At 38.5% G+C, this 26,089-nt stretch overlaps 1 protein-coding gene and 1 long non-coding RNA gene across 2 annotated transcripts in view; both read right to left on the bottom strand.

Moving 5' to 3' along the window:
* LOC135164873 (uncharacterized) overlaps positions 1-26,089 on the bottom strand; it is a 116,482-nt gene that overhangs the window by 72,615 nt on the left and 17,778 nt on the right. The gene's annotated exons all lie outside the window — the stretch shown is intronic.
* Positions 2,538-25,536, bottom strand: LOC135164752 (transcription factor Sox-11-A-like). Its single transcript, XM_064125400.1, has 2 exons — positions 24,542-25,536; positions 2,538-9,171 (listed from the first exon to the last, which is right to left on the bottom strand). Exons 1-2 carry the CDS (start codon positions 24,644-24,646, stop codon positions 8,035-8,037), a joined length of 1,242 nt encoding a protein of 413 aa, XP_063981470.1. The 5' UTR covers positions 24,647-25,536; the 3' UTR covers positions 2,538-8,034.

Genomic DNA, 26,089 nt, shown 5'->3' with positions numbered 1-26,089 from the left:
CGAGCACGACGACCTTGCGTCGTCGCTCAATTGTGAGAGCCATGAATATTTAAAGGCGCACGAGTTGGTTTTGTGCATACGATGAAAAAATAAATAATTTTTTTTCTCCTCTTTTACTTGTCGTGAAGATAATTTCATTTGTATTCATACATTTGCGTTTTACTTTTTATCATCAATAATCAACAGACAAATATAGAAGATAAATTTAAGCTAATGAGGTGATGATTGTTATTCAGCCGTTTGCAAATATTTGATGAGTAGAGGAAATATCGTGAAAAAGAAAAACCTCATGTGCACGGAATGTCCGCTAATAATCAAACTGTCTGTACGTTGTCTACTGTTGGAATAATAAATAATGCATTATTTTGCAATGCACGTTTGTAATAGGTATGTAATGCATTCTCACGTCGTACGATATCCCTCGTACGATGGAGTCTGATCATATATACTCAACCCCTCGATACATTCCCCCTTTTCTGAGGTGAAAAACAATAAATGGATAATTTACGGTGAAAATTGTGAAACAGACAAAAATTAAGAAAACAACAACGGAATAAACTAATGAAATATTTAAAGCCCATTCTCGGTGAAAGGGCAAAATTATTTCTTCAATTAAAAAAACATTCCAGTAGGACCCAATTTCCACGATTAAAATAAATATTTTCCTTTCATCTCTTCTCTTGTTTTCCACAGCGTATTGAAGATATTTCAATGTAACAATGCGTATTGAAATAAGCAGAGAAGAAAAAAGCTGAAAGCATCGATGAATGTCGGGGCCAAGTCGAGGATTTAATTGACGATGAATCAACTCGCATTAAGTCAATGACAATGTCCGTTGCTTCAACACCACTCCACTGGAGCGTAGTCCACTCGTTTCAATGAACCATTTTACAGCATTCTCGATGTGTAATTCATTAAACGATGGAAAATAGTTAAGACTCCGAGGAGCATCAATCGACACTGGCGGTGTCAATCGGGGTTAGTCAATTCCGAATTTATTGACTTTCCATTTGTACCGGAATTGGAGAAGTACATGGAGTCAGCTGGCCTCCCTGTGTATGAGATACTCCCTCCCCTGGGTAATCATGTGAAACGTACGTTTTTTTATCTCGATTTGGGGATACTCGGTGTCAGACGATGCAAATAGGGCTTCCGGTGCATTCTATTTCGATCGGTAAAATATTCATGGGAAGAGTGGAAAAGAATGAGATTCTATTTTATCAGCATAATATCCGTTATTTAATTCTACAGTGAAGTGGTGAAATTCAATAAGTCTGATGTAACAATTTTATATTATTCTATGAATATTCTTTCCATATAAAATATTCCACAGCGTCCTGTTCTGGAAGGTAAAATTTTCGGGCTAATTAGATGACCTCAACAAAAAATTAAAGCACCCTTTAAACTCTTGAATATTTTCAATAACAAAAAAATATTTCAAACGACTCTGCACTCATTCTATCAACAATAGTTAAAAAAACTATGCGTGAGAAGTTCCGTATCACGTGCATGCATTAACAAAAAATCTAATTTTAGATGGAAGATCCGTTTGGAAAAACAAATTTCTCAACTCGTAAAAAAACTTTCATCAAGGCCGTAATTCGACGTTGGAGGTGTGAAAATCCGGCTTCTCATACGTTGAAAAATATAAAATAAAATTGTGTTACAGACGACGAGCATTCTAAATAGTTTTGAACGCATCGCATTGATAAAGTCGTGAGAAAAACATTCACGAGAATCCGACTGTCATGTCTGTGCATTAACAAAAAATCTCCCCAGAGAGAGATGAGTTATTTTGAAAGGGGAAAAAAAGTGAAAACATCGGGAGAAAAATGTTTTACGATTTTCGGCATTCCCACAGTTAAGGCAATATGTGACGATGGATAAACGTCGAAATACACATGAAGCATACGTATTTTCCCTCATTGCATATTGCACTGGAAACCGTCTCGTTATTAATAGCTACTGCGCATTATCGTTCATGCGTGGCCGTGCGAGAAGTCAGGAGTCACTAATCTTCATGAATCAAGTGGCGATATGCATTTATTTCGTATACAGCGGCGACTTAATTGCCACTTGTACTGTCATATTTTGTTTCGCCCACGATCGTGTTGAAAAAAAAAAGAGAACTAAATAATGATAAAGAAATGGAGATTTATTTGAAGTGCAAGAAAGAGAGAACGATAAAGAAAGGAAAAAAAAACAAATAATGGTGATAAAGGTGGCCAGTGAGGTCGATAATACTAATTCTCAACATTTTTCCACGATAATGCGAGGACGATGCCTCCTAGCGATATGCATATCGAAATGCGTAATGGCGTCCATCGAATTGTGCAGTCATTAGTGGTAGGGATGAAGTGATAATGCCAGTCGAGGTGCTTTCACTCCAAACAACTTGTTTCCTTTTTTTCTCCTTCGTATTTCCGAACTTTTTGACAAAGTTCAATGAGCCACTAAATGTTCGCATGAATGGTGATGGCGATAAGGATGTGAATGAATTTTTGGGATAGAATTTTCAGACCAATAAACACACTCGATTATATTTTTAAATTATTTTTTAATAATTTTTGATAAAAAATGATATAAATCGGGTACTTAATAACAAGATAATAAGTATTATAAACAAGGGGACTAAATACAAATGTACAATGGATTTTTTTCTTCTCATCATTAAAGTTAGTCGTTAGCACAACTTCTTTTCTTCTTGTTATTTATAGTTTGTAACTTAATAAACTAGAATCCATAACTTAGAGACATCATTTTTTTGTGATTTTTGTATATAATGAATAGGTTTTTTTCATCTTTCATTACATTTTTACTGATAAAATCTGTGTATAATCCAGTGTAGCACGCGTCCACTGGTTTACATTGAAAAATAATAAAAACGAATCTGGATTAATGAATTAATCGAATCATCCATTTTCTTTCGTGAAAACAAAAATATATATATAACGAGGGGATTTGTTACGGTGGAAATAATAAACAAAAGAAATGAGAGAGATAAGAGAGACTCGGTAGAACAGAAGAGGGGATAAAAAAAAACAATCGTGAGGTTGACTCAAATAATAATAATTAAAGGAAAATCACATAAAAGCGTAAAAGAAAAAGGCGAACAAAACAATATAATCCCTCAATATTATTTTTTCTCTATTAACGATAAGGTGAACCCAACGACAGTCATATAGGCATTGCGAATTTTACATTGTGTAAAAATATTGCTACGTTCTGTCAGACGTTTTTCTTTAGTCACTTTTCTCTTTCATTATGATTTCTTTTTAAAATGACTCTGTTTATTGTTTTATATTCATCCATCCTTTTTTTTCCATTAAATATCGTAACTCTGTTTGCAAAAAAATAGATAAACATACGCCAATCATCTGTTCATTATTTTCATTTTAATGTATGCTTCTTTTTGTTTTTCACGTAGAAATTTTCGCTCAGGACAGTCACCCCTCAATCTCGCAGAAATAATATTGCACTTTGGTGTATTTTCCACATTGTAGCTATATCTCTCCCCTGTGAAAACAATCCTGTACAATATTTTTTTTTGTTTCCACTTGGTGAATCACATTCCACAATTCGAAATCGAATGGAACTCGACTATATTGCAACTGTGCCCTCAACGGACAAAAATTGAGTATGACTCGTCATCATTCAGTTCAAATCAGCGTTCCATGTGCAGGTGTCGTAGATCGAAATATGGAATGAGTTCGTTGATATAGCAAGGACTAGTTAATGACATAATTTTTTTTTTCAATCAAATTATTACACCACATAGCACATTCTGCAAACGAGAGAGAGAGCTCCTGTGAGCGTAAAATTTCAATTCTGCTCTACAATTTATTGTATCCAAAATATCTCATCGATGGTAAATTTGATTTGATTTTTCTGTGATGGCGGATTCTATAAGTGATGGCATTCAGAATTACGAGAAGTTTATCTAAAATAAATGAATCAGGAGGAATGAAAAATTGTTCATCATTTTTTTTTAAATTCGCGTTGTTTTTTCAATTCTATGAGTAAGCCAACGGTTCTTTATGCTACACGAAAAGAAAGAAATAGTTGATAATTAAGTTTTATACTGACTCCTCCCCCATCGCCTTTAAATTGGACATATATACATACTAAGAATTTGTTAAAAACTACTACACATCTATCCGTTTATCAATCATATGACTTTTAAAAATTGAAAACCCTAATTGTAACACGATGTGAGTATCATTAGTTAGAAGTGTTCAAAATGACGTTAATTGTTAACAGGTGGAAACGTGGAGTGGCGAGGGGGGTGGGGGTGGAGGCAAGGGTTGTGGAGGGTAGAGGGGAAAAAGTAGATACATCTTAACGTATTTGAGCATAGATTTGTAACTCGTCAAGTGAATCCAATCGAGTTTATTTATCTGAGTTTAAATGCGTTCTTTAGTGAACACTTCTTAGGATGATACTCATTAATAATAGATGATGTGAAGTTGGTGCGAGGAATGAAAAGGCACTCATCAATTCGTAAATTGATATTCGGAAGCACCAGTGACGATTTAATTGTCAGAATCGAAACTTTTTCATTCCTCGATCAAGTCAGCATCGTCAACTCATCAATAGTTTTTTTTTTGTCTATGTACTTGTCAACATCGATTCAATTGTTTGATCAAAGAATTTTTCCGCCCCTTCAGAAAACATCACACTTAATAAGTTCTGTTGCTTGCGCCTCTGACGATAATCAGGTGTTCGTAATTTTTATGAATTTTTCATCCACTTCTCGCTCCTTTAATTCTTGTTCATTTATGTTTTATTACGAATACCATATAGACTATGAATAATTATGTTCTCTAATCACAATTTGCGCAAATAAGTAGTTTCACAAGGACAAGTAAGCCACAGAAAGATGATTTTTTTGTTTTTTTTTTTAATTTTTTTTTCATTGTTTTTCCTTATGTAATTTTTAATATTTAGTGACAAACATTCTCTCGATATCGTATGTTTCTTTTAAATTTTAATTTGAAAAAAGTATCAACACTCAATTTACAGTTCAAAACCCACCCTTAAATCAGCGGACTTAAGTCGCTCATACAATTTTGTTTTTTTTTTTCAAACTTTTTTGGCACCCAAAAATCCTAAAAATACGACAATCAATAGTTAATGAAAAAACCACCATTCGTTGCCATCCTCCAATCTCAAAACTTCTCCCCTCCCCAATCCCACAAATGTCCATAATGAGAAAAAACACCAGAAATTGCGCCTCACCGTCAACGCTTCGTTAAAATCACGTAAAAGCGTAACATAAAACAACGACTCGTGAATTTACTCTTCTCCGTTTTCTCCCTCCTTTAAAATTTACTTCATTAAACATTTATGAATTATCAACTCGTGAACGGTAGATCTACTGGCCATTTCCCTCACTCATATTTGGCATATCCGAGATTAAAATTCCCTCAGCGCAATAGGTTTTTCTTCGAATCTCGAGTCGGGCAAAAATAAAAATGAACGAAAGATTTAAAAAAGGACAAATAAAAGTACAAAATCAACTATTAAAATGATAAAACTTGGGAGGATACGCTTGTGGTTCAGCTTGCAATCAAATTGATATGTTTTACGCGCGCCCAAAAGAAATTTCACATCTCGACTATTTTGTGTTCGTTAATAATTTCCTCTTTTCAAATGGCAGTATCGACATCCTAAGCTTTTATTGTTGTTCCTTGTTAATTAATGAATGATTGGGACGTTTTACTTCATGTAACTTGTCACCAACTAGTCATCTGCTTGTCATGATCTGATTCAATAATTTTTTTTTTCGTGCTTTGTTCCAAAAGTATTCACAGCCTGTTTTTGTAGAGGTTTTTCTTTCCATTTTCCCTATTCAGCTACACATCGCTACATGTGTAATATCTTTAGTGCTGTCTTGCCACGGAGTATCGCATTTCAACTGACTCGAAATAATTTCCAACAACAAACCCGTCTCCCTCCCGGCCCCCCTCCCGCCGTGAATATTAATTTTTCGATATTAAATGTGATTGCTTCGTGTAATAGTGTATTGTTCTGTTAATTTTTTTCATCTCAATTCATTTTTTTACTTTTCATCTCAATTTGTAAATAGAGTCTAATATTAATCTGTTATTCTTCTTTTGGCCCTGTATTCAATTTTGTACAAAAGTTTCTTCGTCAAAACGAGAGTGATAGGCACTATTTTTGTTTCATAAATTTCTCCATTTTTTTCAGTAAATCTCACTCCGCTTAGTAATTTTTCCCCTGCCCCAAACATCCCTGAATCAAGTTACCGAATGCCTCCCTTCCCCCTCCCCCACAAATTGTTCTTAAGGGTTGCCTCCACTTTGTTGAAACCTCCACTCTCTTATTCTCTCGTTTGTTTTCCCTATTATGTAATCATCGATGTTCTCCCGAGTCCAATAGTTCCGATAAGAGAAACAAATTTCCGTGTGATGTGCGACATCTAACTGCAAATGAGAACTAAAAAAAAAAATCAACAAAACGCGCAGGAATTGAAACGAATGGTAAAAAAAAATAAAAAGTCAATAGATGATAATAATTATTACACTTAGATAATAAGGAAATGGTAGCGGGAGGCCGGTGTTAGTGTGATAAGTAATAACGAATAAAGTGTTCATTAATTAATTAATTATTTAAGTAAATGTAAAGAACATGAGATCAAAGTTTGATAATATAGTTTCGTCAGCCAGATACTTCACTCCACGCTCTCTTGAATTAAAGAATTAAAGAAAATCAAAATTATAATTCCGACGTTTGAAAACAATTCTAAAAACCTTTCAAAAAATCCGAAGTTCGCTCGCTAGAAACAAGAGAGGGTAATCTCTCGACAGTGATAAATGAAAACAAATTGTCGACTGTTTCATCGAATAATTTCCCTATCATAACGATTATTCATTAAACGCTTATCATCCTTATCATAATCATCAAAATTCAGCAATCAAATGGAATATTGAAAGTAAGTTAAGCCAGTTGTAATCATTGCTCTGATACTGAAAAGTTACAACTCAAAATCATAATTCTTTAAATTTCTGCTAATTTTATTCACTTTTGAAAACAAGAAAAGAAAACGAATTGTCTCACGTATAAATTAATAACCATTAGTCTCTTCAATCCATTTAGTTCACTGAATTATTACCATTGTAAGGATTACACGTTTTGCGCAGAAAATTCAATTTTCCCTCAATTACCAATGACTGGAAACAACTATTGTTTCGTCAATCAGCTTCAATCATTAATATGACTTAAAAATGAAGTACAACACAAGTTGCACAGCACAAAAAACTCACCGCCCGTAACGGCAACAACATCTTTTCAGTACTTAAAACATAGGATTGCTTTCTAAGGAGTGTTATATATTACTGAATATGCTTCTACCGATATACACAATAGAGGGAGATACGTGAATGGTAAATAGCACGCGACCCGAAGACAAGGCGCATTTATCAATCAAACTTCACATTAGTTTCAACTATTTTGTTATCAACAAAATACTTCAATACTCGCCTCGTCCTCGGCTGCCGCTGCTCATCACCAACACTTTTGCCCACTTTTTCTTTCGTACAAAAATGGTATCCTTATGAAACTAGTATACTACAATACATATACAAAAACGTTTTATTTATACTCTGAAATCGAAGTAAATAGGGTATAACTATTGTACAAGGATGACAAAACTCTCACGAGCGAAGAAGGAAAATCAATACGAGTCCATATTATATCTCGAGATAATCACTAGATTTATTTTTCAACTTTATATTTCTTTTTCTTTCAACTATTTCTCTGTTATCGAGAATTCGGAAGAGAAACTCGATGGGAGAGTACGACGGGGAGGGCAGTGAATGGACTTGGAACACTCTATTCTCTCTTTCTCTCTCTCTCTCATCTCTCGTCTCTTTCCTCATCACCATAAAATCGGAAGTATCCCGAATGAGACCCACGGAAGTTCATTAGTCGTGATTTATCATCGAACAGCAAAGTACTCGAGGACAACTGGAATCGTTACCGCTTCTCTTCACCCACACCCTCGTCGTCGTCTCAAAAGCTGCCCCACGCATTGTTAAGACCAATGTCTGAGAGTATATCAGTCACATCTGGTGCCGATGTGAATTCAAACGGCGAACCGCTGCTTGAGCTTGCCGTTTCAAATGTATCAAGACTCGACATATCGATGTCCAGGCCGGACGTCATGTGAAACAGATCCGTTAGACGATCAAGGTCGTCTAGGCTGCCGTCTGCTGATCCTGTGGAAGTTCTGTGCTCCTCCATTTTATCAGCGTGGTTGTTGCAAGAATGTAAAGTCGGTAACATGACATTTGCGGACTGACTCGGGCTATCCATGGGCTCCTCCTTGACAATCATAAAATTATCAAGATGACAATTATTATTGGACGAACACTGGAAGTCCCTCGTCAAGGTATCCATATCCGAGTGGCCACGCACCGAGGACAACAGCCTGTCACTCATCGTAAATTCATGATAATCCAGATCAGATGACTCCTGTTTTATCTTTTGTCCAGTTATCAGACCTGGTGAAGCACCAGGTACACTGGTCGTTGTCACGATACTCGTTGTGACACAGTCCTGGAAATTGTCTTCATAAAAGCTCGCTGATTCTGGTGAGTCAGGTGTATCGCAAGATGGACTGCTGGGTACTTTGGCAGTAATGATTGGTGGCACTGGTGTATAATCGACTTGTGACGGCCTCTTGTCAAGTGCTAATCTTATCTTGAGCCTTGATACAGAATTTGTTGTGGTCTGTGCCTGGAGCCTTTTAACAGGTGACTGTCTATTATTGTTCGAGTCATTTCTCGATTTAGGTGATACCGTGGTTGTTGCTGGTACTGTTGGACCAGTTGTGGCTGAGGTTGGTGATTTCTTTGTTTTTTTGACTTCTTTGATTTTTGGCGTTGCTGGTTTGGTTGCCTTTTTTCTTGGACGATACTTATAGTCGGGATACTCAATCATGTGCAATCTCCTCAATCTCTCCGCCTCCTCAATGAAAGGCCTTCTCTCTACCTCACTCAGGGTCTTCCAACGACGTCCAAGACGTTTGCTTATTTCAGCATTGTGCATATCGGGTTCAACCTCACAGATCTTTCTACGTTGATACTGAGACCATACCATGAATGCATTCATCGGTCTTTTGATGTGATTGGGATTATTTTTTTTCGTCTGTAACACAAAAAAAATATTCTCTCATTATTAAAGATTCTCAATATTGAACATTCAATTTGCCTGATCATCAAATCTATCGCTAAATATTTAACTAATTGCCAATTAATCTAAGTGGTTCGTTAGCTCTCACAAATGGTGAACCAGTGCTTGTGGTATTTCCGGATGAGAATGTGGGTCAAGGGATCACCTGAATGGTAATTTGACTTTCATAAAGCTCAATCAATACACCACACACCCACATACACACCCTCTCAATCCACCCCCCCCCCCTCCTCCCCGCGTTTCTAAATTAATTAGCCCCCCTGAGTATTTTCTCCCACCAACGCACACCTGCTGCAGGAGCAACGACCCGCAACGTAAGATTTCCAAGAAGCAAAAGGGTAAATAAAAACTATCAACGGATACCCGAATAGTGGATGAAGGAGGAGGCGAGTGAGGATGGCGCCAGCGTCGGGGCGCCAGTCAGCTGATCAACTTGATCTGACCGTATGCAACTGGCGACTGTCCGTCGCGACTTCACTGACTAGTTTAGTGTGAAAAGTGCTTTTGATGTACTCATCCTCCAGTAAAGAAGACGCTTCAGTATTCTGTACTATCTCATGTGCCATCGGAATGCCACAAATTCGACAACAAGGGTGTCTCAGTTTTTTTTTTTCCACACTCATGAAGAAAAACTCAGTTCATTATGTTATATCCAGGAAGTCATACAAATTGCACAATAAAAGGTCATTGTCTTTAGGGCTTTCTTTCACCACTAATTCTCCGTACTACAGAAGGAACCGGGCAACGTTCTCACGACAACTTTTGTCACCTCGTGGAAAACTCGTCATGCAACCGACGGTGTAAATATAATGCCTCTTCTTCTGACCATTCTTCGGGTCGTTCATTCGTACTACCGAGCTAACCAATGGGATAAAAGATAGAATGAGAAAAGATATAAACTAACTGGCGGAAAGATACACAACGGTGCAAACCACAGTAATGGAGAAACGCGCACCGGTTACACAAGTGGGCGAAGAGATATAAAGAGTCAGAGTCAAGCTTTTGTATCATCAAACCGAAGACTTTCGATCCATCAATGCATTACGATGCAACTCGTTCTTCACTTCTCATCCTCCCTTCAACAGCGACCCCTCCTCCCTCCCCCCTTCGCCATTTTGTCTCACCATGAATGGCACGTACGTTGAGGCCAAGGTCGCCCCCCCCCCCCGAATTGCTTTATTCAATTTCCGAATGATACAAAAAAAGGAGAATGAAGGCCCTTTATTCAATCTCCTCTGTACCCATTTATTTTCATCCGTTTTTTTTTCTTTATTGTCTATAGAAGTCAGCTAAATACAAGTCACTAAATTTTCACTGCTATTGTCAAGCCCTACTATTTTTTTCTTCCGCTCATAAAAGACGAGTAAAAGTCGTTAATGATGAAAAGGTGGCGCTGAATAAGTTTATGGGATTTCCTAAATCAATTTGATATCACGTTTTATATTCCGCACCCGTTGGGCTTCCATGAAAAAAAAAAAAAAGAAGGGTTTTCCTCTTCTACATTGTCACCCCCGGATAATCCGTGTGCAACAGTTGCCTCGGTGTGCAGCCATACACAGTAGACACTTTTTACTACTTTTTTTTTTTCGTTATCTATAGATGTATGTCTGGAGTTGAGTTTTTCACACCCATGAAACTTTGTTGTTGGCCTGACACCTGCGCCAACTTTTCTCGTCCACTACGGCTTTGATACACATCAGCCCTCTGTCTATTCTCGCTCGTAAAAGGGGGTATTGCTGCATTAAATCATTTTTTTTTCTTCCACCGTTCCTCTCTCTAAACACATTTTTTTTCCTGGGCTCTCAAACGAGTGGTGCACCTATGACAACAAAAGTGTACACTCAGAGGTGTGAAACTCTAGGTCTTCATTCGATTTCTCACCCCTCGTACGCATATACAATGGCCATGGCCGGAGTCTATTGCTGGGTCACGCTTCAATTCAATGGATGAAAAGAAAAATTAGATAAAGATAAATGTCCGGTACTTGTAATCATTGTGCGTTAGAAGTTCAGTAAAAGAGAACAAATCAGAAGCCCATAGTGATGATTGCACTTGGAAAAACAGTGAGATGAAAAATTAATGATGAAGGAAGGAAACGAGAGATAAGTGTGCCAAGGCGAGTACATGGTGAATCTTTCATGATGGACCCACCTGGCTCACTCAGCATATGTCAATAATACATATGCCTCTGCATTAGATGACAATGCGTAGTGATTTAGAAATGATCAGAATCCGACGCGCCAGCAAGGTCTCCCACATTAATAATCATTCCCACCCAGTGCATAGCTCAACATACCTTTGTTTTATTTCTTCTCCCTCCCTCATCCCTACCCCAATAGTGCACAGCATATTCATCGAATTCATTCCGTCATCCATTCCAACCTATTGTTAGACATTTCGTTTTATTTACAATGAAGGAGGTGCAGTTCTCTAAATCCACATAATAACACTTTGTCCCAGTTTACGGTGCTATTTATTACACATGGTTTCTATGATTTTTTTATGATAAAAGAACATCAACTGTTACAAAACTTATAATAACTATCTTCCAGAAATGTTCCGTTTCTGGGTCTCTCGTTTTCACATTATCGAACTCGATAGCATAAAATTATCATATTAGATGAGGCCAAGTAGTAATAAGTTCGGTGTATGATTGTTGAGTCTTTCAACAACTGCAACAAAGAACTTTTTTCATCCATTAAAACTACCTACTCACTCGACAGAAAGGGGGTGAAGAGGGAGTTTGAATATTTCATATGCACACGTTGCATAATACCACTGACGTTCGTACTGTTCTCATTTTCGGTTATTCTCATTTTCACGTGTATTCAATAGTGGACAGTAATTACAGCAATTGCCTGAATCATTGATCCACTGGAAACTATACATCAAGAGGTAAAATGTTGAGGAATGAGTCACTGAACAAAAGTGATAAGGAAATGTAGCATATACTTTTAGTTAGATATTTAATTCATTCCATCTACGGAAGGCGGAATGAAAAAACTTTAACGAAGGTTATAACCAAGTTAAATTATGCCCGAACGTACGCGTTCACGTACGCACAATTGATCCTTTTGCCCGTTGGCACGGTCACCACACATTACAATCTCACGGCGTTTTACACTGGGCCCCCGAAGGCCATGATACCGTGTTTGAGATGCAGGCCTGTCTCTCTATGCGACCTTAGTCTCCTCACTTCCGTCAGCTGCGGGCTAATGGTGAATAATATATAATCATACTCGTTTCGCCTTTTTTTTCTCACATTATCCCCGGAAATTTTTGTCTCATTACCCATGTCCCGGGCCTTTTCGACAGCAATGGTGGCATGAAAAATTATATATCCTAATCGGATGACCACTACACTCATCAAATGCGCTGACCATTTTTGTTCCTATTTCTTTTTTTTTCCCGCAATGGAATTCCGCATAGTTCACCACTGAATGGAAAAAGTTCGAGGAAATTAGTCATTATCGAAGTGATGGATTTTTTTTGCTCATTCCAGATGAAATTTGCGGTTCAAACTTGGTGGAACGGAATGACAGCCGGAAGGTGTCACTGGGGTACATACAGAGTTAACCCATTGGGTCCAAGCTCAAGGATCGTGACGTTTGCACACGCAAAGCAATGGTAAAGTGCTCTTGGAGCTCTCCTAGGCCGCTTCCTAGTTGACTAAAACACACGCCCCTGAAAACATGGTCTTGTCATTTTGTACTGACTGAAACGTGAGAAAGCTGAGCAATTGAATTTTTTTTTTCTCATTCCATGCATTATCCATGTTGTTTTTGTTACACTTCAAATGTCTGTAGGTTTTTCTACTTCACCGCTGAACTTAATTTCGATGTACTACCTGAGTATGGAATACCGGCATAAAGTGCTGAGTGGGAGCCCTATCGAATGCATGCGAAGGAAAAAGGTAAATGGGTAAATGCGCTCCCGTGACTATTGTTGCGGTAGGTTACACCGGAAATGGTAAAACGAGCCTATCACGATTACAGGGGAAATTACAGAGGCGACAGAGTCTTAAACGGAAGTCGTATAACTGCTTACTGGTGGGGTATAATGGAATGATTTATCGGTTTGTCTGAAATTGTTTTATGAAGACAGAAGTATGGGTGAGGTGAGAAAAATGAGGAGGAAAAGGATCTACATAATTCAACGATTATATTTTTTTTCTCTAGTTCTTCACAACACTCCCCTTCTCCCAGAGAATCATCAACCTTGAATGTCATTCTGTTAATTTTTCTTCACCACCAAAAAACGAGAAAACAAAATCATTCAACTACAGGCGACAAAAGTAGGATAAAAATGCAAAGAGACTAAACGAGGTAATTTAAAATTAGTGAGGTTCGTTATCTCAGTGTTGCGATCTACTTGGGGACTAATCAGTACTGGTAGCCAGAGCTGTTTGTCTCTCTGGTAGTGTAAAGAAATATTATGAAATCATTTATCACTAGCAGATCGAATCTCCGAAGAATCTACTTATGCCAACGGAATGAGGACCTTGAAGTCACACGAGCGGATCGATTGGTCACCGGTCGCTTCTTTTGTTTCCTTCCTCTCATTTTTCGTATCTCGAGTTGGAGGGAACAAAAAATATTATCATCATGAATTCGCATTAAACCAGTGGCGACTGGTGAGTATCGGAGGGAGAGAAGGAGTGACAGGGAGTTAGTTTAGTTGGCAGTTATATCGAGAAATTAACGAATCTCGCTACAATGGAGCCTTGAATTAATGATTTGTATTTTCCTCGAGACATTCTGATAAGTTCAATCACGCTGAATCGATCTATAAACTTCATAGACAATGATATGAAAAAAAAAAAATGGGTGAGGATTTAAAAAAAAAGCTCCACTTGATTGTACTCTACTGTTTTGTCTGTTTTCAATAATTGTGTGCATGCATGTGAGAAAAGAGGCAATCCTATTATTCTTTTACCAACGATGTAAACACATAAAACTCGCCTCCGTACCTCACGCAAATTACCATATTCACGCGCAAGATCAACGGTGCATTATATTATGTATAAGATTGCAAACGTCGAGTCATTAATCGTTTTAGAGTTTAATACCTGAATTCTCGTATTTCTCATTTCCCCCCTACCTCCCACCATCTCCAGCGAGTTTCCAATGTTCACTCTAGTGTCAATGCGATTCACCATTCATCGCCGTTAAATTGCCCTGAAATTCCCACCTCAATCAAGTCGACACTAATTATAAAAACAAATTATGTTTAAAAAAAAAAAACTGTCAGAGAGAAGGAAGAGAAAAAACAAATTACTGAAAACGTTAGGTTCTCGGTATAGTCATACACACGTTACTGTTTAGTGTGTGAATGGTGTCACGATTCGACTTATTGAAATCAAACACGGATCACAGAGCAACACCACTGGGGGGGCTGTGTATTACCGGCTAATCGCTATCTCCTTCTCTCTCGGTCGAGGCCTTGAATCTTTAATCGTTGATTTTTTCACATGTACACCTCGGCAAACTCAACTGAATCTCTGAATTATAACCTGCAACGTTGTAGTGCACTCGGAGTACAGTGTCGGCTTTCTATCTTTTCTTTTTTCTCTCTCTACATGTGTATTTTTTTTTCATTCGTTCGTGATTGCAATTTTTCTCACCTTCACAATCATCCATTTATATTAAAAATAAATAGTGAAAAATTATGGAGAGAAAATTGATGTTGTGAAGATGCTCTCGTGATTATTAACCCCGTACATCGATACCCCCATTGGAATCAAACAGCTCAAGAGAAATTGAGGGATTTAAGGGAGTAAAAAAATTCGATGAACGAGGTCGTGCAACGACGCAGCAAAAAGGCATCCAACATCGTGAGATGTACACTCTCTGGGGATTCTCTCTCTCATCGTTGTGAGAGGATCGATTTTCTACGTTTCTCTCTTATCGTTAACTTCTAACCCAACAGCAAGGGGTGGGCGGGTCGGTTACCATTCCCGTTCTTCTCTCTCTCACTCTCCCTGTTCCCCCCATCGGTATTTTCCTTGACCGACTAGCGAATGACTTTCATCCGTAGTTTCATGTTATACCCACAACTCGCAATACCCCATGGAGGATCGTATACCCAATATATACCCGTGCGCCGAACCGAGCGTGACCGAGGTAAAAACGCGAAGGTATTTTTTTTTTTATCTTCTCCCCCTCGCCACTCTTTTTCTTTCATTTTGTCTCACTCGCTATTTATTTTTATTCAATTTTTTTTTTCATTTCTGAAAAGAAGTCCCGGCGGATATATACTTGAGACGAGTTACGGTGTAGTTTTGTATGCTGATGCCCTCGAGAGAAGAAATCCACGACTTCTACCCGACATATGGCGATTTCATGATTACCATTAACCACACGAGTCACTCACTCGTGCAATACAAATTTGCCGGTCTTAGAATGGGTATTGACTGTAAAATTTACTGCAAGTGGGTCAAAAACATTAGTAAAAATTGGCGCAGAAATATGTTATTTGCTGGTTTTTATTTTTCACCCTGAAGTAAATGTCATTTTTTTTTTCCAGCTTTGAAACCCAGTACAGCCACAATTATCTTCCCCCTGAGCCCATAGTCATAAAAGAAAAACAGAGTTATTTAAAACTCATTTAAATCTTGACACAATAAATGTACTCATTGATTCTATAATTAACCCACTTACATTGCCCGGCGGTTAAAAAAAAAATCACAAACTTAATAACAGATAGTTAATCACGTTAATATCAATTAAATGTCCATTCAATTTTCCCACAAAATTGGATACTGAATATTCAGCAAACACGTGCAGATTTTAATCGAAATTAATAGGCGGACGGGCAATAATTAACACCCAACGAGGGTGCGCAGACACGAGCATGAAGAAAAAAAGAATAAAGAGAGATTTAAAAAATATATATATGCTGCAGAAGAATGAAGGAAGGGAAAAAAATGTGAAATAAATGACGCTCCTCTGGTGCAAAAGAGAGGAGAGATAAAAATGAGAAAGCGATATAAACCGCACGCGTCTTTCGCGCGCTCTCGCACCACCGCCCACACACGCACACACATATACAACACATACAATTACAAACAACAGCACGAAACCCGTGGCTCGAGAAACTCAACGTCCTCGGTATTAACAGTTTGAATATTGCAGTGCGTGCAATTCACATTTGCGACGCGCTCTGAGCGTGATACTATGCAATATACGATATTTAGTGGCAGACAGAGCGATAACTTGTCCCCCAACCCCCTTCACCTGCTGCCCAATCTCACACCCGAGGGCTTGTAGAGAGCAGTGGCCCCCAGGTTATATTTTCCACGGCTACTTAGCGTCTCCCTGCGCGTTCATTAGTCCCCATACTTTTTCATCATTATTACCGGTATTATCGTAAAATCTCTGCATGTGGGTCATTCAAGAAAATTAGAAAAAAAAAAATTTATTTTTCTCACTTGGAAAATGTTGCGTTATACTCAACCTCTCGGTGAATTGAAATTGGAATTTATCGTCGTATTATCGGACATTAAATCGTTTCAACTTTTCATCACAACACCCACGCCCCATCACTCTTCAATCCTCGATAGAGAGAAAAAAAAAGTTGAAACATAGTAATAAAAAAAATCATTCAACGCTTGAAAAATGATACTGCGCGTAATGTAAACACTTGCAAGTCACTGTTGCGAGCAATTAAGAATTCAATAATTATTCACGTGAAATATCCCTCAAGCCCTAGTGATTTGTTCAACGGCTGCGACATTGTGCAAAGTCAGGGGAAAAAAATGGGGAAATTCAGATTGCAGATCTCAAAACCCCTGAACTGTCATGTTTCAATCATTTTTTTTTCCCCATTTAACATCGATTAATGTTAATAAAACGGGATTCTCCTCGGGTTGAACTATTATAACGTTATACAACTCACAGACCCAGCAAATATACTAGAAATATCCTGTCGAGACGAGACGCGAGAATTAAAAGTCTCGCGAAAGAGAGACAGAAACGTGAAGTGAAATAAAAATCAAAAGAGAGAGAAAAAGAGAGAAGTCGTGATTTTCCCACGATCTGGCGGCGTGCGCGCATGGAGTACCTATCAGATGTGATCTAAGTGCCGTAGATTTTTGCATCGATCGAGATAATCTATGGCCCCTTAACGATACTCAACTTAACTCGCTCAAGCCTCGCCTGACTACACACAAACACACCCCTGGTAAGTAACGTTGGGCTATTATTTACATTTTTATTTTCCCTCCACACAGTCTTCCTTTTTAACGTCTTTTGCACACTGAAAAGCCCTTACCCCCTCATCACCTATCACATCAGTTCGGATTTACCGTAGTAGTTTTCCGACAGCACCCAACGAGTACCCCGGGGGGAATTTAAACCAAGGCCAGTATCACCGTGAAAGACGATGCTGAAATATTGTATGTCAATTTTTCCCCTTCGTCATTTCCAAGTACTCACTCCAGATGAAAAAAAAAACCATAAACAAAAAATTAGAGCGATAGGTATATTCACTTCCTCACGTAAATAACAGCCAAACGCGTCAAAACATTGAGCAACTCGTCAACCCTGGACAGATCGACAGATTTCAAAACAAAAAATGCCAGTTCATTTACTGAGAATTTCTTCAATTGTTTGTACAGCTTGAGTCACTCAGTCGATCAATGCATGTATTTGAAAGTAACCCACTGCACCATTGATAATTGAATCACATCGGGACTTTTTTCATGAATCACTGGCTTAATTGATTTTTATTGAATGATAAGCTCTCTCTCTCTCCCCGAGTTTCATCGTCCCGGGGTGGGGTTTTCCACCGCTATTGCATGAGCAATTCAAAATAATTTTTCATAATTTCAATCTTATTTTTTCATGCCCTCTCAACTTCTCAACTTGATTGTAGACATGGGAAAAAGGTAAACAGTGTATGTAGATGCTCGCCCTTCTCCTTCTTAACCTACATCGGTGCACGATCTCACTCGGTACGACGACCGGTGTTGTTGTATCTGAAAGTATAATGCCCTGTTGTTAAAAGCCACCTATTAGCATACGCCGGCGTCTAATAACCAACACAAATCCGTCACGATAGATCGGAATTGCGATGCCCTTGTCCCGCTCCCCGTTTCGATAATTGCATAATAGCGTCATCAGTTCGATAATTTTGCATTTTGAGAAATAACTGCATCTGTCATTGGTGTAAAAAAGAAAAGGCAATACATCCACTTCACACATGATCGCCGATAAGCTCATTCAAATCAATAATACATTCAAATTAAAATCAAACATTTTGCATTTGTAATTACCACGTCTAGCCGAGGTAAATGAGAAAATTAAATGTTGAAAAATCATTAAGCAGCTCTAATGAAATCATTGCAATCAAATTGATATCGTGCATAGTATGTAAAACAATGCGTGGCAGTAGCCCATGAAACAAAAAGAGAGAAACTATCGCGTGTACATGTATGACACGTCACATCCGCATCCTCCGAGTAGAGGGGAAGATTACGAAATATAAAAAAAACCGCATCGCTTTAAAGCAGACCGCACACTCAAACGCACTATAATACCCAATATCGTGCATTCACCATGGATCTCATTTACTCCCTCACCCCCTTCACCGACCCAAGCCATTACCGGAACTTTCCAGTAATTTTAAGCTGTACCAACTCCGTAGACAAAAAATAAAGCCCCTTTGAAAGAATTTGTATTTTGAAGATCACCTCGGCATTGCCGAAAAGCTCCTCAAAATAATTCTCACAAGATCTTTCCAACGATTCTTGAAAATTACTTCAAAGGGATATTTTCGTAGGCGAGTAAGTGCTATCGACAAAAAAAATAATCATGTAGAAAGTCTCCAACAACTTGCCTATTATCCATCGCAAAAGAATATCTAAGAAGCGAATGGGCAGAAGATAATTCACAAAATTATTGATGTACTGTATGATGAATTACCATGGAAATGAATCCATCGAACGGAAGGTACATAACGGTAGTCGATAAGTTCGAGGAATCGATTCTGTTAGAGGATAAAACCTGAGCTTATACACGACTAGGTAGGCGCATCCCGCTCTCGGACGATTGGCTTTCCACCTCCACATACAAAACCCATTCGCTCTATCCAAATGGCTCACTGCCTCAGGATGTCCCGGAATTATCGGTACAAAATGGGTAGAGAGAATTAAAAAGACCAGAGGTTTTCTTGGTCGGTGGGTTGTTGGATGCCCGCACCACGCTCGTCCTCGTTCCACGCTATTAGCTACGTTAAAGCCGTGGCAAACCCGGACGACTCTCCTGCTTTCAATGTTTTTATTTTTATATGCCCTCCCTAATAACCAGGTGGGTAATAAAAATAAAAATAAATAGGGTGTAAAGGTCAAGCCGAATGTAGAACGACTAAAGTGGAAGGTTTTGGGTAAATGAAATATTGGAAAGAGGGTGAGCATTCACTTGTTCGGAAGAAATATTTCCCTTAATTCACACTGGGGGAAAATGCCTCGGTAACCGTTCATTTCTATTCACATGAAAACATTACGAGTGAGAAATTCATAAATATTTTTATTTTTACTTTCAATTTTCCCGTGTGCATGAACACATGAATTGATATTCACCATTCTTCCGTTGTCGGGGACTTATGGGCATTTTAATTACAGGTTCGTTGATCCCAAGGAGCTGGTCAGCTGACCAGCGACATCCTGACCGATTGCGATAACTCAAACTAGGGCGATGCAATCCGATGCAGTGAAATAAAAAATCATACAGCGATGATTATAGAGAACCAGGAGATATCAGAACGCGTTCACATCCGGCACCTCTTTATCCACCGCGAAAGTGACTATATAAATATTCTTTTCTGTTAAATACTAAAAACCATTGAGTTTTAAACTATGAAAAATAGCAGGAGGGGCAATTAATTATGAGAAAAATTCGTGGATAATGAATACAGGAGAGAGGAAATTGCGTTAGGTGCATAGTTTTATGCACAATTATATTATAAACAGTTGTGCTACGTTGAGGGATTCCAAGATGAAAAGAAAATTATCGTTTTGCACGAGCGGAAGGAAACGCTTTCAACAAAACTCCCTGAGGAGCACGAATTGCCTTTCATTATTTTGTTATTTTTTCTCATTTTCTTTTCTACAAATAAAAGAAACTGAAAGATGGATAAACATTAGCAGAGGTGGAGTGTAATTTAACGATGCAACGTATGATGAAAATAAAATCTTTGTGGCTAGGGATTAAAAACGATCATCTCTGTTCCACGATTATGAAAGTACAAGCTTATACACGATGGGGGATTAGTACTTGAGTGTATAAGAATCATGCTGTAACGCGGTTTGTAACGGCCAACGGTATTACAAAAGTGACAGTGAAATGGCGGCTGAGCGCACACGCGTTTCACTGCAGCCACACATTTTCCCTCGACTTGTAATAGTATTAGTATTCAACTTGGTAGTTATGATTCCATGGGGTTATAGATGTGTCTTTTTTTTCATTCTACAGTGTCAAAAACTGGTGAGAAATATTTCATATTCAGCGGTAAAATGCCAGAAGGCATTAGATGCATTGCAGACACGTGTTGGATACCACGTGTTGAGCCGGAAATGTTTTTATGGATTATAGCTTTCTAAATACATTAAATTCAAGAAATTGCATAGTTTATCGCGCCATTTAATTCCCGAATAGGAAGAAAAAAAAAAGATTTAATGAATTGTGAAAAAAATCGTTGTTTAAATGGAATTAAATTTGTTTTATCGCGTAACAAATGTTATTTACAATCGGCAGACGGTCGGAAGTATCTCGATGAGGCAGAGAAAAAGAGGTACACATAACATTACAGAACCAAAAGATTATGCATACCCGATAACAAAAGTCCCAAAGTGCAAGTTAAAGGAGAATGAAAAAGGTTTTAAAAAAACGGAAAAATATTGAGGAGAAAAAAAAAATAAAAATAAAGTTGTGTCCTCGAGTGTGTGCAGTACGCCTCTTGTATTCCATTTTATCCGTGAGGATCTTATCTCAGTGACATTGCCATATCTTGAGAGCACATATACGAGGGCACTGGTCTTTTTCAAGTGCACATCGACAAAACGTGTGGGGTACAGTGGGGAAAAAAGTATTTGGAATAAAAAATGTTTGAAATTAAGTTTAAAAAAAAAAATCAAGAAAAAGCGAATGAAAGAGAACCGATGATTCAACAGTGATAAAGTGTTGATTTATTTTTACATCATTCTCGAAACTTGATTATGTATACGTTTGAATTGTAAATAAAAAGAAATGAGATATGAAAAAACTGATAAACATTGGAAACGAATCGGGGCTATAAATCGAAGCGGTGAATAATTCCGAGTCATTGATGCCCATTTTTTTCCAGTTTTTTATTTGATTAATGACTCAATAACATTGAATTCTTCTATCTCTCTCTCAACGTTTCACTTCTAGGTACTTGATCGAATTATCTAAAATTTCGAGCGATTCATTTCAACGAAAATTATCCGCGGTCATGAGCACACCCAGTTTGTTTATCAACGAACGACACACCGACGCATATGGTTGCGGCATTGTATTTTCTATCGTTGATGAATTATTGCGGCACTACGGTTCACTCGTGCCTGCAACAATTATCCACGAGTTTTCCACGTGTGTTTTGCAACCTCCAAAGTGCACCCGATGTTTCACGGTGTGTTTTGCACTCGTGCAGATCCATAATACTGTCGATTTATGGAAATTCAGGGTGAATAATTTTTGTTCTTACACTGAAATAAATTGGAATAACAATGCGAACGGGGTAAAAAAAAAATGTGAAGTTGAATAATCGGAAGTGCAGCGATAATGTTGTACTGTTCGTACGAGAAAAAAAAAATCAACAGGCGAGTGTCACATTTGGTTAATGATTCGTAAATCCCGTATAACTCGTGATGACACACAATTGAGGCGTCACACTTTACGAACTTAATTATTCTGTGGTTGAAAATAAAAATTAAAATAAATCGAATGAATCATAAAAAAAAAAAATACGTTCATGTTTTGAGAGTAATTTTTACGGGCCCATCGTTACCCTTCAGAAAACATTAGCAGTAAAAAAAAATCGTGAGATTGAAACGAGGCCACAGCAAGGAAGGGAAAAAAAAACAAGATGGAAACAGCAGAAAAATATCTGAGGGCACTAATTTCGCTCGGTGAGAAAAAGAAATTGGAACTGAGACGAAAATTAGGGATCTCTACTTGGCTGTGGCCGTCGGCACACGCGGACGTTACAAATACACGTTCCATTGGTACTAATCTCCCTCGACTACGATGTTCGACTCTCGTGCGACCGAGCGAACTTCCACGGTCGTCCAAGAGAATTGTTTTCTGCACGCTTCCACGCTACCGTGTCTCTCTTTCTCACTTTTTCAACCATTTTTTTTCTCACTCTATCCAACAGCTTATTAAATTTTTTTGTCTTATTTCCTCATCCCTGGCCAGACACACAGACTCGAAACCGAGGGATTGTTCACTGTCACACGTCATCACGTGTGAATTTTTCACATGTGTCAAACGTCATTCACGGTTTTCGCGTGTTTTTTTTTCTTACTTTTTCTTCTGTATTTTTTTGCTCGTTTTCCTGCTTCGAACGTTTCAACGACCCCGGATAATTGCCGGTCTATCACACCCGCTCGAACGACATATTACACGTCCCATGAGGTCTCTGAACTCGTTCAAGGGTACTAATTATCCAGTATTTCAGGCATTTCAAAAGCGGACCATTTGTTTAAAAAAAAAAATAAGGAGCCGGAAAACAGATATTCGGGATAACATGAATATAATATTACACATTTTATTTTCTTTCATCATTCGACCTTGTAACTGAATTATTCATTAATCATTGAGATTCATAAAATATTGGACATCGGTGATTTTTTTCGGCGGAAATGATGAATGTCGGACAGAGTGAGTGGATATAAATCAATACCTCATCCGAGGTATTTCATCAGATTGTTATGCTGTCTTTTGGTTAATTCTGGTGAAATATGCTGTCTGATCGATTTCCATGAAGAAGAAGGTGGAGTAAGAAAAAAAAAAGGACGAACGAGTCAATTCGATTCGGGGCTCGGTTTCTCTAGTCTAGAGCGATAAAAAAAAATACGTGACCCGAGACTGTATACCTGAGGGCCATTGGTAAAACTCTAGAATTAGAGGCACAGCCATTAAAATCCAGAAGGGATAATTGGCCCTGAGGTTTCTCAAGTCGGTATCTTCTTTGCACTCGCGACTGGCAAATCAACCAGAAAAATAAATCACCAGGCAGACAATAATTATAACTATTTCCAGTGAAAAAAGAACGAATTATTTGAATAATTACATAGATGCTGAGAATTTTAGGTGAAAATGTCAGAAAATAAGTGAATTGCACAATGCTCATCAGAGATTACAAACTGGCATACACAGCAATAAAAATTCGGTTGATTGCTGCGGAAGTGAATCCTGTCCTTCATTTTATCAACAATACTCCAAGAAAATTCTCGATATTCATCCGACGTGACCTCGAACGATTTTTTCTACTGGAGCCAAAACAAACGCTCGGCGAGGCAGATTGCAAAAAAAAAGGGGGGGAGAGAAGTAGGCAGAATGAGAAGGAGAGAGAAAAGGAAAAAGAAGAAACGTTCACTGGTGTCGTCGCTATTCAGAGGAGGCGATAAGCATCGAACTTGCCAGGGGGCTTCAGAGCTAACTGCCTGTCAACGAATGTTGCAGAGTGTTTATTTTCTTTTTCTCTTCTCCCCCCTCCTCGCCATAATTTTTTGTCACGCGCTTCAGCGTCTCGATTACGGAGAAACTGACTTTGAGATGTGCAAGTTCATAATAGGACGGAATGAGAATATAAAAAGATAATTTCAGTATCTGGAAATAATCTGACGTAATGTGAAATTCATTTGCATGTGGCATTTTTTTTTTGCTACCTTGTAATGCAGTACACGAGGTGATTGCTCGAGGGGAATTATTTCAATATCATTGAGGTTAGATTTCCACTGAACTTGAAAATAGATTAGTCTCCCACACCTCCTGGGAATTTATTCACGGGCTTTCATTTATTTATTTCATCGGGATAATTTTGAATAATGTTATTTACCACCGGAAACAGGGACTATCTCTCCATTCATTCATCAACAAGATTTTCGTGGAAACTTGGCACAACTTTTTCGCATGTTCATTATAAAATCAACGGAGACTCTCGGACGCACGAAAACTCGGCACTTTGCCCGTTCGAACACCCGGTGTTTGACACAAGGAAGTTAAAGACGAGAATTGTGAAGAAATAAATGTGTTTGATGTTAGATATTTAAACGTAATGATGAGAAAATGAAAAAAATTACCTGAGTTGCATCTGAATACGGTGTTGATGAATTTTTATCCACGAGGAGAGATCCAAACAGGGGCATCCCGGAGTTTGTGGGATTGTCCTGCTGTTGTGGCACCATTTCGGGGCCTAAGTCACTTCACTAACGTCGATCAAATCACAAGGAATAAATTTCCACACTTGAATTATTCAATTTCCCCCTTCCCCCAGGGAAATATTCTCACTGTTTATTTATTATTTCTTCAACGAGAGTTCACCAGTTCAATTTAACGAATGAGATATCAATGTTTGTAAGAACGATCTCTTCTCGATTATGCGTGGGGAGCTCGCCTGCGGCCCCTGTTGTAATGTGCCTCTCAATAACACAATGTCAATGTTTTTGAGAGCTCCTTGCCGGCTCGAAGCTCGCGCGTGACTGACGAAAAGACACTCGTTCGCTCTCTCGTGTGTCGTTGCCGCGGGGATTTTTTTTTCTCCTCTGCTCGCTGGTCACTCCCTCTCGCATAGAAATTTACTCTCCTCGTTCCCTCAACGACAGTGTCGGGAGTCCTTATAAATCCAGTCACTGGATTTACTCAACTAAATTTGACAATTGATTTCAAATTTTCTCTCTCTTCCCCTCTCAAAAAAAAAACAACGACAATGACGGACTCTCGGCACTCTTCGTGCACGTTTGAACAAGTAATTCTCACACGGGAGTGAACGAAATTTATCATCAAAACGAAAAGAAGTTCTTCAGCGTACGCAAGACAAAATTTTGTCCGAAATTTAAAAAAATGAATTTCGAATCAGCGTACGAAGAGTCAAACAATTCACACAACACGTTTAATTTAATATCGGTAGATTGAAATGAAAATTTTGATTATTAGATTGAGTGGAATTCTCTCACGCTCGATATTCGTTCACGGGGTGACATTTTATAAATCCCGCTTGCGTGCGACTAACGATGCTCGCTGAACGAGCGCTCATGGGCTACTGACTCGCGTACCAAAGTGACTGCCGTCTATACTGGTGGTGCTCTGGGCTGCATCAGCTGTGCGGCCACCTCATCCCCACCACTATTTGGCCCCACGCGCGCTCCGCAAGCACGGTCGCGCACGACCAATGGCAGCCAACGATAAAACCTATACATATAGCTCGTCTCTTTTCATCCTTGAAAAAGCTCGTGATCTCTCTCGCGCGCACACGTACGAGAAGAAATGAACGAGAAGAATAAAACAAAAAAAGATCCGATGAAAATTCAAGCACAGTCCCCGCGCTTTCGTCGCAAGTCTGCCAACCCTCGACGTTTTGTTGCACCTTTACGTGCAATATATGCGTACGAGAGTCGCACTTGGTGTTTCATGTGCAAACTCGGGGGGTGGTCCGGTACAGAAACCTTGGGAGAACGTTGACGTTCCAAACGCCCCCGATAGCAAACGTGTGTAGTTCTACAGCATTTTTCCACGTGTCTTCCGCAATTATTTTTACTATTTTTTAAAATAGTTTCGCCCGGTGGAGGGGCGCGGGTTTAACGACATTAGTTAATGGTCATCCTGGGGGAAATATCGTAATCAAGATGCCC

This window comes from Diachasmimorpha longicaudata, chromosome 7 (assembly GCF_034640455.1).
Source record: "Diachasmimorpha longicaudata isolate KC_UGA_2023 chromosome 7, iyDiaLong2, whole genome shotgun sequence".
Taxonomy (NCBI): domain Eukaryota; kingdom Metazoa; phylum Arthropoda; class Insecta; order Hymenoptera; family Braconidae; genus Diachasmimorpha; species Diachasmimorpha longicaudata.
Note: the sequence above shows the minus strand (reverse complement) of the source record. Positions and strands in the feature narration are given on the sequence as shown.

Coding starts and splice junctions, on each gene's coding strand:
- LOC135164752 (XM_064125400.1), bottom strand. CDS start 24,646: ATGGTGCCACAACAGCAGGACAATCCCACAAACTCCGGGATGCCCCTG. Junction 9,172..24,541: donor CGTATTCAGATGCAACTCAG/GTAATTTTTTTC, acceptor TTTGTGTTACAG/ACGAAAAAAAATAATCCCAA.